The sequence below is a fragment of the Fonsecaea multimorphosa genome (genome assembly GCF_000836435.1).
Source record: "Fonsecaea multimorphosa CBS 102226 unplaced genomic scaffold supercont1.36, whole genome shotgun sequence".
Taxonomy (NCBI): Eukaryota; Fungi; Ascomycota; class Eurotiomycetes; order Chaetothyriales; family Herpotrichiellaceae; genus Fonsecaea; species Fonsecaea multimorphosa.
In genome coordinates, this window is record NW_015971670.1 from 1 (window position 1) to 13,621 (window position 13,621).

General features: G+C 51.6%; 3 protein-coding genes across 3 annotated transcripts; 1 reads left to right on the forward strand and 2 right to left on the reverse strand.

Moving 5' to 3' along the window:
* Positions 1-51: 51 nt before the first annotated feature.
* Positions 52-3,014, reverse strand: Z520_11121 (uncharacterized protein; the record flags this gene model as incomplete). Its single annotated transcript, XM_016781610.1, has 1 exon — positions 52-3,014. A coding segment is annotated over one exon (2,961 nt), but the record flags the coding sequence as incomplete, so codon positions are not given.
* A 1,089-nt stretch (positions 3,015-4,103) lies between these two features.
* Z520_11122 (uncharacterized protein) lies at positions 4,104-7,697 on the reverse strand (the record flags this gene model as incomplete). The annotated part of the gene is made up of 1 exon (XM_016781611.1): positions 4,104-7,697. The coding sequence occupies one exon, from the start codon at positions 7,695-7,697 to the stop codon at positions 4,104-4,106; it is 3,594 nt and encodes a 1,197-aa protein (XP_016627188.1).
* A 2,696-nt stretch (positions 7,698-10,393) lies between these two features.
* Positions 10,394-12,481, forward strand: Z520_11123 (uncharacterized protein; the record flags this gene model as incomplete). Its single annotated transcript, XM_016781612.1, has 1 exon — positions 10,394-12,481. One exon carries the CDS (start codon positions 10,394-10,396, stop codon positions 12,479-12,481), a length of 2,088 nt encoding a protein of 695 aa, XP_016627189.1.
* Positions 12,482-13,621: the final 1,140 nt, after the last annotated feature.

Sequence of the window (13,621 nt, forward strand, 5' to 3'; positions counted from 1 at the left end):
TCAGGGTGTTCGTCCCCGAGTGTCTTTCTCCTAGCCTCCAGCACTCCTAACTGTAATTCCTCTGCTTCCTTGAGTCGCCCCTGATCCTGATACGTCAAAGCTAAGTGATGCATAGTGTCGAGTGTCATCGGGTGCTCCTTCCCAAAAGTCTTTCTCCTTATCTCCAGCGCACTGAAAAGAAGTTCTTCTGCATTCTTGAATCGACCCTTGAGACGGTATGTATCTGCCAAGCTAAGCATGTAGTAAGTTATCCTTCCGTCTTGCTCTCCGAATAGCCGTCTGGCGACCGCCAGCGCTGTCTCTCGGAGTTTTTCTGCTTTGTCGGGTCTTCCTCGGTCGCTATACGTCACGGCCAAGTTATTCATACTCGTCAGTGTTTCTTCGTGCTCCTCGCCACGCGTTCTTTTGTGGATTGAGAGAACCTGCTCTTGCAACTCTTCAGCTTTGTCCAATTTTCCACTCCGCCAATATGTCAACGCCAGTCTTCCCATACTTTCGAGCGTCCTCAAATCTTCGAGTCCTAAGACCCCCGTAAGCCCATCGACAGCCCTCTGATTGAAATTCTCCGAATCTTTGTACGACCCCAAATCTCCGAGATTTTGTCCCAATTCGCCACAGATCACAAAAGTCTCCACATCATTTGGCGCAAAATGTTCTTTCCTCCACGAAACGACCTTTTGATATGCATCAACCGCTTTCCTATACCTTCCATCCTCTGAATGACAATGGCCTATCAAGCGTAGAAGTTCAAAACATCCTTCATCATCCTCTATCTCTGGCGAACTACAGACCTTCTCTGCGTGCGGCAAATAACGTCCCCAAATACCTTTGGTCCTCATACTCACTTCCGGAAAACAGCTCTCTATATGCAGAGCTGCCTTTCTCATCCAGCTTGCTAGTGACTTCTGCTGCCGAAGCCAGTTTCGCGTAGCTAGATGCACTAATCGATGCATGTCGTATAGAGGCTCACGCTTGCTGCCTTCTTGAAGTCGAAGAAAGGCGTAACCAGTGAGGACGGCGATCCCCTTGATCACAACGTTGTCCTTGGCCACAACGCCGTCCTTGACGTCCGTCTCAAATATATCAAAGGGGAACAGAGTCTCCGGGATAGACTTGAAATCCAGACAGGCCAAGAAGGCAAGCAACTCTGCGGCCTTTGGATTTTGCCTTCGCATCTGCTCAAACGAAATGAGCCAGGTTGTAGCTACTGGGTTTTTCGATTCTCGATATCTGTAGTCGTCTTCAAATTCCTCGCTGAGTAACTCGATTGTCGCTTCTTCCTTCGAATCCCAGAGGCGGAGGTATGCATCGACGTCCCGAATTTGGTTCTCATTCAGGTAGGCGGCGACTTGAACAATGGCTAACGGTAGACCAGCCAGATGCTCCAATAATAGAGATGTTGCCGATGGATTCTCATCTAAAATTTCAGGATGAACCAGCAGGCTTTTCATCATACCAAGCGCATCATGCTCGTTCAGCTCTTCGAGAGGGACAATATTCTTCTGAGCTATCTTGACGGCGGTTCGATAATTGCGTGTTGTTAACAGAATCGCCCCAGAGGAGCTTGTGGGAATGTAGTCCATCAGCGGTATCGTTGAGTTACTATCGCTAGTAGTGCGGGTTGTCCAGAGATCCATGTCATCGGCGTTGTCGATGATCAGAAGCCATTCATTGGTTGTTTTGGAGTCGAAATGCTGCTTCAGGACGAGTTTCACGTCCGCCTTTGCGTCATCAATCTGAGAAATATTCAGCTCCTGGCCGATTTGCCGACAGTCTCGTTCGAAACTAGAGGAATTCGTGCCTTGGATCCAGAAGACTGAGCACGATGTACGGTGCGCTTTTGCCCAATGAGCCATCTCCAGGGCCAGTCGACTCTTACCTACCCCTCCCAAGCCGGTGATGGCAACCTTACCATATCCATGCCCGGCGAAAAGAAGTGTTGCCAGTCGGTCCAATTGGGAGGTACGTCCCACCAACTCGTCTCTGCGTTCGAATGGTACTATCCACAGTGGCATGCGTTCTGCATTTCCGACATCGGCAGATGCACCCATGTTTCTGATGGTATCAATCTTTGGGTTGATCGTATAGAGGACGCCTTTGGCATAAGCGGCAGCAGCGGCGGCGGCATATGGTTGCCAGTCTTTGTTCTTCTGGGCGTCCCCGTAGTCACAGACACCCCTGATAACTCCGGGTGCAAGGGTGTTCATAATGCCGGCTGCTTCCATTTCTAGACCGATGAGATCGTGCTCATCTCTGAGCTGATCTCTTTGCGCAGCATCTTTCATCAAAGTGCTTCCGGAACCAATGGTGCCATACCACACCAACGTCCGTTCAGACTCCTCCCGCGGTTGCCTGTGAATCAGAACAGGTTCAAGAGCCAGGCTTGTCTCTGCAGGACTCTCATAGAGTCTATCCTCTTCTTGACTTGGACAGAAGAATTTATCATTTTCGCTGGATGCCTGGAAGTCCGCCAGGTACGCCGCAAATTGGTTGCCTTTCTTGAACGGATGATCTTTGGTGAGTTGGATGTTTGTGACCGCGGACCGGACAATTGTAGCGGTTTCAGCTTGCCGACCATTGCATCGAAAGCCTTCTGCCGTGGCTTTGCCAAGATCGTAGTGGATGACTCCTGTGTTCTGTTGGCTGGGTACACTCACAAGGACATCACCAAGTCGGATATCCCTGCATTTGCCTGGGTCTTTTGGACAGAGGTTCGGGAGACCTGCGGCAACGCCTACCAGCAAAGAAAACCAGAGGCGTGGGAAGCGGGCCTTGACCTGGTTCGCCAATGCAGCAGCAGAGCCCGGGCCGTAGTTTTGACCAGCTGGCCATGTGGCAATAACGACATTGTGATTATTGATCTCGCCTCCAAGGTAGATGTAGTCGTCGCTGGTTACTGATTCGAAATGACCTTCATGCTTTTTGTCAAGCATTCCAAGAGCTGCTTCGGCTTCGATGGGAAGAACAGCGATCCATGCGACAGTATAGTTGTTGTAATCCAGGCGCTTGCCCATGGCACAATAACGAGCGGCAGAGTTTCTGTTTGGAATTGTCGGGTTATCGGATAGTAGTAGAAGCTAGGTCTCAAAGACTTTCAAGGTGGTGTTCAATACCTAGACTACATGAGGCCGCAAACAGACGACGAGAGAACAGGATGACCGGCATCTAGGTGATTGCTATTAGGTGGAGATGGAATCAGATGATGATGATGGCAATGTGATGTGGACGGCGAAGCAAAGAATATCATGTTGAAAGGAGAGATGATGAGGCTGAGGGCGGAGCGAGACGATGGAGGCGGGGAGGTTGTCATAGATGGCGTCTGTACTCGGTACTTGTACTCTAGCCAGGTTGTTAGGCTGAATCCTAAATCCAAGGTTGACAACAAGCAAGCACCTATCGGATGATGATGCTGATATTGGTGGCGCATGGGCCGTAGCTGAGGAAGAGGCTGCGCTTCTGGCCTGCTGCGTTGTGGTGCCACGTGGCTTGCAGCTTCGCCTGCGAAAATCCCCCAGTTGATCACCATCGGAGCATCATAGATGAATAACGCCGGTATAATTATTGTACTCCTAGTATTGCTAGGGTCAACCCTCGACAATAAACCGCCCAATGTCACAGTGTCCGATGACAGAAACCATTCAGATCATCTAAGCTGTAATGAGATTGCCATTCCCGCACCAGATGCGATGCTCCCCAGCCGGACTCTCCAGTTCCAGTTATTAACTCTAGCTTTTGCAGATCCTCTCCCAAGTCATGTCGCGTCATGGCCTTGCTCCCTATCGCCCTCAGAAAAGCAGAGTCCCTCCGTAAAAACACCAGGTGAAGGTCGGTCGCCTTTTATTGTGGTTGGGTTATAGTGGTTCGTTGCACGTCAAAGCAGCCCATTGTGTTTTCAGCGACTTGCGGCCGAAGGTTGCATGGCTGCGCTCGAGGGTGTCGTCAATAGTCGTGATACGGCTCAAACCCTCCATGGCTCGAGGCATAGTCGCTTGTGACCGTTGCCGCCTTTGCGGAGGTCGGGGCAAGAGAATGCTGTGCCCATCCCGTGCCACTGGCTTGTGCTCGACGCTCTGTAACGTATAACATTAGTTCTCGTTTCATAGTCAAAGACTCGGGATGTAAAAGGGTAGGCGAAATCTACCTTTCTCGAAATCTCCCCACCTCTTCATTAGGATCTTCGAACTATCAAATTCACCTTCGGCTTCCCCGTGTCCGCTAGATTTCTTGGTCTCTCCTGCCGTCTTCCTCGTGTCTCCCCAGCTGAAATCGTCGAACTTCCAGTACGCATAGGCTGGCAGGACGAAATTCCAGATGGGAAGCGAGAGCAGGTAAATTCCCATCCATGCAACATATGACCAGCTATGTGCCGTCATCACAATCAGGACGGCGGGAAGACCTAGAATGAGACCCAAAAGAATGAGGGGAATGACCGGTACGGGCTTGGCGACAATGGAGATGATAATTAGGTAAAACGTGAATGCGATGGCCGCTGGTAATACAAGGGTACCGATGAGTTCGATGAAGACGACAAATTGCATACTGAAGCAAAATGTACCGCAGAGGTCGCGTACGAGGACGAGCTCCATCAAGTTGTGGACCGTGGAATTGATCCAACGGCGTCGTTGAGATAAAAGCACTTTGAATTTGTCCGGAACCGTTGTTTTGCAGACGGCCTGAGGCACAAAGACTTGTTTGCGTTTGGGGAATGTCTTGAGCATGAGTGTCGAGAGGTATCTGTCTTCGCCCAGCAGGAGGAGGTTCTTTTTGTGCAGTGTGTCGACCACATTCTCCGAATAGTGCTCCACAATGTCGGGATTGGCAAGGATTGGGACCCAGTAGTTTTGCCCACCCTTGGGTGACTTGATCCGGTACATGCAGAAACACCCGGGTAAGCAAGTGACACCACCAAAGACGGATTCAAAGGATTTGGACAGATGATGCGAGATGAAGTACTCGAAGACCTGGATGCGCGAGACCCACGACTGGGTCTTGTTCGCGATCTTGGTTTCGCCGCAGAGTCCCATGATTTCAGGATCCTTAACCATGGCGGAGACCATGTGCGTCAGACTGTCAGGATATACCTTCGTATCAGCGTCGACCATGAGCACCATTTCGTAGAAGTCGGGAGACATGCCCGTGACCTTCCAGAGACCATTAAACATTTCATATTCGAGTTCTGTCATTCGTTCATCAAACATGACCTTTTGGAGGAAGGACATTAGGATGATCTGGCTGTCACGCTTGCCTCGGTTGCCGGGTTTGGCCTTGTCGGCTTCATCAGGAGTTCCACACTTGACGACGACTAACATGGGCACTCGTTGCTGCTTGGTCGGGTCGATTTTCGAGCTCGGACCATAATCGTAGAACCCAGCATAGACCTTGGCCATGTTGTGTCGTTTCGAGCCGCTCGATACGGCGACGTATGAAAAGGCCTGTACGTCTTCGGGAAGAACGACAAAATCACCCATCATGCTGAGGACGATTTCTGGGGTCGACAAGTCGTTGCCTTTGCCCTTGATCAGGCCATCACATATCACGAGTATTGCTTTGTGGCTGTTCGGGTAGTCGGTCGTTGCTACAGAGTCCAGCGTCGTTCGGATACCATCTGCATCTTCCGAATATGCAGTGACCAGGCAGATGACGTGAGCAAGGGGATAGCCAAATGGCTGCCACTCAGGAGGTGGCTGGGGAACTACATTCTCGTGAATGAAGCCCACGGGCCCACCTGGTTCGAGGGCGTCCATCACAGCTGAATACCGGGCTTCCTGACCGGACAGGAGAAGGCTGGATCTGCTAGCACCAACGCTCATCCGAGAATTGACGTCCAAAGTGTTTTGACTGCTATTGAATCCGCTTTTGTAGAGGCCACTTCCTGGCTGAATCAGTCGCGCGTTCGAAGACTGACTGGTCATCGTGGTTGGCGGGGGACGATTCGTCTTGGAGACACGCTCGACAGCATACGGACTGGTGAACCGAGATGTCTGAGGGAACAACTGACTTCCACGCTTACTGGTTCGCGCATCGGAGCCGGAAACAGTGCTTGCGGGATCAGTGATCTTGGGAGCCGGTCTGTAGATATCATCGGCCCAGTCCTCGATCTGCTTGGCCCGCTTTTTTGGATCGGATGTCTGCGAGGTCTTGGTGGCCGCAAACTTGCCAGCCAAGAACCATTGGAAGGCCAAGGCGAGAAAGAATTTCACCAGTACAACAGCGAGAATAAACACCAACGAGACGTACAGGACGACCTTTGAAGCAATGCACCCAACCGTCTCGGTGTCAACTGAACCCACTTTTGCAATCTGGGTCAAACACTTGCCGACCTTTTTATCCGCGGGAGACTGCAGCACGTGGGTGATGTCCGTCCCCCGGATCTCGTCGCTCTCCCGCATATCATCGAACTGTTTTGGCCAAGCAACTTGGCTCTTGTTGAACCATCTCAACAAGTCCAGATCGACCACGGAACCAGAATATACCACCAGATTTCGACTAGTGTTTTTGACGTCGTCCCAAGTGAAGAAGACTTCACCGGCTTTTCTCAGGGTGTAAAATGTGTTTCTGGATTTAGCAGTGGTATGACAAGCGTAACCCAGGTAGTAAGGGTTGGTTAGGTTCGGCTGTGAAGAGCCGTCCTGATTGAAGGCGTTGCAGGGGAAGTACCATGCGAGGTCGCCATCAGCGTCCGTAGGCACATCGGAGCCAGGTGCGAGGGTGATTAGACCTTTGCACTCTCCATTGACTTTCTGAAACATGAAACTCCCGTCTTGGCCACCGTACTTGTGGGGGAGATCGTAGAGGACATTGCTGTCGAGAGGAATCCCCAGAGCTGCTGGATGCATGGAACCATCAAGATTGTAGGCGTCTCCGTGGAATATCATGTAGCCACGATCGACATGGTTGATCTTCAACCTCAGTCCCGGAGCTGGGCATACCGCTCGTGTGAAGCCGAAAGTCAGAAAACCGACAAAGGCCGCAATAAGAAAGATGATACTGATTAAGCCGACCTTCTCTCTCCAGGCTCTTTTCTGGGCCCGCCCCGGCATTCCGCAGCAATGTAGCATAAAATTGGGAGCCCAAAAAGTGACCACCGAGCAATATACGTTCCAGGCACTGGGCGGTTTGAGCTTTTCCATTTCTTTCATGCGCCTCTTCTCTTCGGCCGTCAAGTCTCGAGTGTCTTTTCTCACCAACTTTCGAGGTTGTCTCTTCTTGCCGACTGGCTCGAGTCTTCCAGGCTGGCGTGAGGTCGGTTGGACACCAAGATCCTCGTCGGCTAGCATGTTGAGATTAGTGCTTTCAGAGCTCACAGTCCCCTCTTCGGCCAACTCTTCCACCACAGGATCGTTCCCGGTGGTAGAAGGGAAGACCTCCATATTCTGTGCATGTTTGCGATAGTGGTAGTTGGGATGATCTCGGTCTATTCGACTACGCTCGGGGCGGATCAGGGATTTCTTGCGACCGAGGTCACTCTGATTCATAGGGTTGGACATTATCGGCTCCCAATCTGCCGTTCTGGAGCTGGGTGAGGGAGGATAGGGGTCGTTTCCGATGCGCTGAGGGGAATAGGGAGAATTGCGTTGGACATTTGCCCCGGTTTCGAGATCGCGTAGTCGTCGAGACGGTGAGTCTCTGTAAGGAGAATGGGACTTTTCGCGGGTGGGAGAGGAGGCAGGCCGCGGCCTACGCGGTGGTTCGGACATGATGAGTTCTCCAGGAAGAAAGAATGTCAGTGGGTCGGTGGTCACACAACAATTCCATTGTGGCATCCTTAACATACCTTTGCTATGATCTATTTGTTCTGCCTCATGGGAAACTTAGCAATTTTGTTTTTCTGAATGGAGGAATAGGTGTGAATTGAAAACCAGCGCCCGCGCCGTGTCCCTAAGCTGTACTCTTCAAATGTGTGCCGTGAAAGACCCTGGTGAAGATATCGTCTATTGCGTATCGAACGACTTTGAACAGACACGACCGATCGTGTGAGATTGCTCGTCACCTTAATGGTGATTATGGTTAGTTGTGGGTGAAACGACGAGTTGGTTGCCGAAGAAACTGCGCCACAGATTGCTTTGGCTGGTTCGAGCGAAAGACAAAGATGCACGGGGTGATCGATTGCTTGTGCAAAGATGGTCAAACGAGAGTGATTGAGATGGCAAGTGAACGTACATGTGCTAAGGAGAACGTTGACAGTGAGGGAGCAACACAGATGGACAAATGCAGCAATAGGTAGAGACGAGAACTTGGGCCACGACAAGACAAGGATTGGGGGAAGTCTAGCTGTGGCACTGTGTCGCCGGGTGCTTCTAGTTGTGGAGAGACGACAACAAACGATTCGTTGCTTGTCCGATGGAGTTGCTATACCAAGTGTCTGGATTGGTTACGCCGACTGGGTGCCGCCGGCCTTAGCGCATCATACGAGGTACAGGAGAAACAAGAGGCCACCTTCCAGAGGCGAAATAGAGATATTCTCCGAACTCAATTCAATGTTTTGTTTTTTTGCCTCCTCCTTCTCCTGAGTCTATGGAGCACAAGTCTACCGAGCGAATCCCCCTGAACCAGTGTCTTCAACAGAGCATATGAGGACAAGAATGTTGATTCCTTGTGTTCAAGCAGAGATTTCACCTTCCGAGTCATACCCAGAGGTTGATAGCCGCCAAACGATGACCGCTTGCGTGGTCGGGTGGTGAGATCGCCCACTGTTGTGAGGCTCGGTTGTGGCTGAGCTGCGCCATTGACGGCTCCTCTTACGGAGTATTTTTAACCTTGTTGCCCTGACATGGAGATGCGCTTGCCTGGCCCAGTCAGCCTGTCGCCATTGACCTCTGCTGAAACGACTGCACCCATCGACTGGAGCACTCGCTTCCAGCGTTGGGGTCATAGGGAAAGAGTTGACCCTGAATTGGGACAGCAGATCTGTGTTGCCGTGATAAACTGTTACTCGTCGTAGTAGTTGAACCGACAGACTGAAGTAACGGACAGCCCACCTCGAGTTACAAGGTCTCAATGCCGCAGTGGACAATGTCTCAGTCTTCCGAGAAAAGGATATGACTTACCGTTGGAGGAACCATCTCATATTACATGCTCGTACACCCCTTTCTGATCGAATACGGCCTGCAGTCATCCGGATTCCTGACGGGAACAAACTGGTGATTATTAGTAGGCACTATTACGTCTCTCGTCTGACCACCTTTTGTTTGCGCCAGGCGAGACGGCGACCAGCCTGAGTTGAAGCCGTTCCGGTGGTTTTGGGGGGTTACAAATACCTAGGTAGGCTTGTGGGTAGACTGTGTGGGCTTGCCGCGCCTTTCCGGAGCCAATTTTCAGTTTCAGAGCCTTGGTCCCTTACCTAGCTGGGCAGTGTACCTACTCTAGGGGATGAACCACGGAACCAGGTTCTTCTCCAGGCGCCACATGGTCAGCCCATGGCAGCACTACTCGTACTCACGCTCGCAATGGCTGCTAGGCGCACTAGCCTAAACCTCGGGCATGCCCGCACTTTAATTCCCCCTCCCATACGCCCCTTGCTTGGTACCCGGTAAGCCTAGTGGCCCAAGATCTGGGTCAGCGCCAGGGAAGATCTTGCTCATCTCTCCCTGCATACCTAAGTACGTATGCCGTATTATTCTGAACATCTTCTGCTCGCACAACTCGTGGTGCTTCAAAGCGACAGAACAAATCCCAAGTGCACCGTCAAAGGTCTCGGGCTTTGTTTACAGGACAAAGCCTTCGGCTTATTTTAGTCACAGAAGTAAAGAAGGCATCCGCTGTCTGCCGGTTAGGAAAAAGGAGAAAGAGCCCTCAATAGGAAAGGCGAGGGAGACAGGACATTCAGTAGTCATACCTAGTAGTCGTCCAGAGTGCCAGTGGTGGGGATGTCTAACTCGCTCTAGCCCTCTACCACCCTTCGCTCCCTTACCAGCATCTCCTCCCATCGAAATTCTTAGTCGTGGTCACACTCACTCAGGCACTGGCAGCCCTTTCGTCCACCGACCCTCCACCCTTCCTTTCCCAACTGTTTCTCTTCCTTGTTCATACTGTCCCGTACATCTGTGGTTCATTTCCGTCACTTCCTAGCTGCTAGGGACATCGTGTCGACCTCTGTTTTTCTCCGGACAATTACTATCTTTTGGAGCCTGCGTCTCACGCTGTTGGCGCTGCAACGCTACTGCATTCTTTCTAAGACTTCATCAACGCGGGCCTTAGGAGCCTTGTCCCCGTTTCTTTCGTTTCAGTCGGGGAATTCACATTCCAGCCTCTCGCCAGCGGGTTCGTATTCACTCCGCAACCGTCTGTCCAGTTGTCCAGCGAACGAACTGTCTGCTGCGCTCAACCCTCATTTTCCATTCCACGAAATTCCCCCCAGATGTCGACATCCTAGCATAGTTTCTTCTGCGTCAAGATGGCTGAACTAGCGAACCATCCTCTTCCCCCAGCTCCTCCGCCTGCCATCTACTCCCCTCCTTTACGAAGCGACAGTCTCAGGATCATAGAACCCATGGAAGAGCGGGGAAATGTACATATACCTATGGCCAAGCAAAGTAATTCCCAGTCGAGACAGATGAGCTACCCTTCGATATCCATGTCCCCGGCGGACACACGACCAACGGACGATGTGCATGCTCTCGCGGACGCTGCCGCCGAAGTCCAAATCCACCCTCCTGAAACTGCCATGTCCAGAACTCCTGATCCTGTGGCTCCGAATAGGACTCTGACTCCTCAGCCGTCCTTGCACTTCGATCCCAATAGGCTCTCTCCCACACCTCAGGCAATGTTCCGAGGACGATCTGGAGATGGCGAGCCAGTGGGTGCCGACCATCGAAGAGTCTCGTCGGAAAATTTCTCTACCCGAGATGGCATTGAATTGACGCCTTTTCAAAAGAAGTCCATGCGGCACGCATCAACCTCTGCCATTGATCCAGACATCTCTGCTGCCACTTCCGAGCCGCTGAGGTATCACCACCAGTGGGCAGAGGATGCTGACATGACGTCCCTGAACAAGCGAGCCTCGAAGTTGACCATTGCCACGGATGGCTCTGGAGGAGACAGCATCCGCAATAGCATCTATGGCAGAAGCATGCAAAGACCTGATTCGGGATTCTCAAGCACTTCCGACTTCCGCGGGCGGACCAACTCACCGCATGCCTCCCCCGCTGGTCGGCCTATCTCGCGCAGTTCGAGGTCGCCCGACACACGGCCACTGTCGTACGTAGATCTTTTGAACGTCCCATATCCCCAGCCCGCACCAAGCGGAGCAGAACATCTGGTGAATTCGGGGTTGCGATCGGTTGTGGGGACCAATGCCTCGTTAATGTCCACGAGGAAGACATTGGAGATGTATCGGGCAAATGTGAAGAAGACCCAAGACCCTGCCGTCCAGTACGAATTTGCCATCTTTATGATTAGCGCTGCGCAAGAGGAGGGTCTAGAGTCTGACGCCGTGTCCGACGCGGCACTGTCAGAGAAGTCACATACATCGGTCCGCGAGGATCTGTTAAAGGAGGCCAAGCATATTCTACAAAGATTGGCAGATCGGTCATACCCCTTCGCGCAGTACTACCTTGCAGACGGGTACGCTTCGGGGCTATTCAACAAGGGTAAAGAAGACTGGGATCGTGCGTTTCCACTATTTCTGGCGGCGTCGAAACATGGTCATGCCGAGGCGGGATACCGCACTGCATTGTGTTACGAGTTTGGTTGGGGCTCACGGGTGGATGCAGCAAAAGCGGTCCAATTTTATCAACACGCTGCAAGCAAGAACCATCCTGGGGCCATGCTTCGGCTGGGACGAGCATGCCTTACGGGTGACATGGGCTTGACCAAGCGATATCGAGAGGGTGTGAGATGGCTTAAGCGAGCTGCAGAATCAGCTGATTTCCAGTACAACCAAGCACCTTTTGATCTGGGCTGTCTACACGAGACAGGCTTCGGACCCGACGTCTTCAAAGACGAGTCGTACGCGGCCCAGTTATACACAAAGGCAGCCGATCTAGGGCACGTCGAAGCGAATTACCGCCTCGGCGAGGCATACGAATATGGACAGCTGAATTGCCCAAGAGACCCGGCCCTCAGCATCCATTTCTACACCGGAGCCGCAGAACGTGGCCATGCACTGTCACAAATGGCGCTGTGCGCGTGGTACATGGTGGGGGTTCCGAATGTTCTGGAGAAAGACGAAGCCGAAGCTTATGAATGGGCCAAAAAAGCCGCCGAACAAGGATTGGCAAAGGCGCAATACACTGTTGGCTATTTTACTGAAATGGGCATTGGATGTCGCCGTGACCCGCTTGAGGCCAACGTCTGGTACGTCCGAGCAGCGGATCAAGGAGAGGAGAGAGCCAAACATCGAATTGCCGCCATCAGGGCTGCCGGGGCAGGGGCAGACCCTCTTACGGCAGCAGCTGCGAAGAAGGGAGCCTTGACCACCAGTAAGAGCACGGGGAATATTGGACCTCAGGGTGAGAAAGCCTGGAGCATCTTTGGCCACTGAAGACTGGCAGCGCTAACATTGACACTAGCAGACGGAGAAAAGAAGAAGAAATTTGGGATCTTTTGAGAATGAGACGGGCAGATACAGCATGCAGCGGGCCAACCAATATTTTGGTATATAATCCGCATTCTGGCTGGGAGGTTTATCATGGCATTATCGAGGACGAATGCGTGCATGGGCTACTGTACTGTATTTGGAGGGAAGGAGGCGAATGGCGTCCATCTAGTTTTGCTGCCTTGCAAGGGCCACGACCAGCTAATGCACGGGGAAAGAAAGAGAAAGGGGGCGCATTTTTCAAACGAAGTGAAGCGGGAGACGCACGATCCCGGCAATTTCAAAGCATAGCGAGGCGGGAAAAAACAAAAAGACATTTTCATGGGTAATCATGGGCCGGAGACAGAGAAAATGTGAAGGCGAATCAGGAAGCTGTTCGATGATGGATGAAATTGGATGGCTATCTCCTGACGGGAGTCAGGTATTCGATTTGATCGATCCAGTTGCTGTGGCCATTCTTCGACGACGGTGGTGTTATTGAAAGAAACTTGAAGAATCTCACTAGAGACCAGACGAGAGGAGACCAGACCAGACCAGATCCGTCTAATTCGAGATGATTGTCGAGTTTTGAACTCGTTGTTCATGTCTCTATATTATCTGCATGATGATTCCTAATCCCATTCCATTATCTAATGTCGTCAATAGGGGGCCATCTACGTTGATACCTAACTATCCCCTTATCCCCCATGTTATGGTATAGTATAGTAAGGTAAAGTATGCAATGCAAATCTAGAATCCCTTTTTTTTTAAGTTCATGTGGTATAGTCATAGAATGTATACATTAATACAATGTTATAGACAAATTGGGGTACTCTTGAAGGAAATACGTCAAGAAATGCTCAAACACAGGCCCTGCTGCCAGGCCCAGTCGTGTCCAGGACAAGATTCCCTCGTACCCATGGAATGAAGCGCCGTTCCTTAGCAAAATGCAAAAAATGAATCCAACCCCCGTTGCACCAGTTCCGTGGATCCATTGCAAAACGCCCCCATTTTTGTGGGCCCCCTCCTTTCAGCTGATCAGAGCTGGGCCGGACGGCCTCGTAAATGCGGAAGGATGCTTGATTTCAAAAGTCCATATCGACGTCC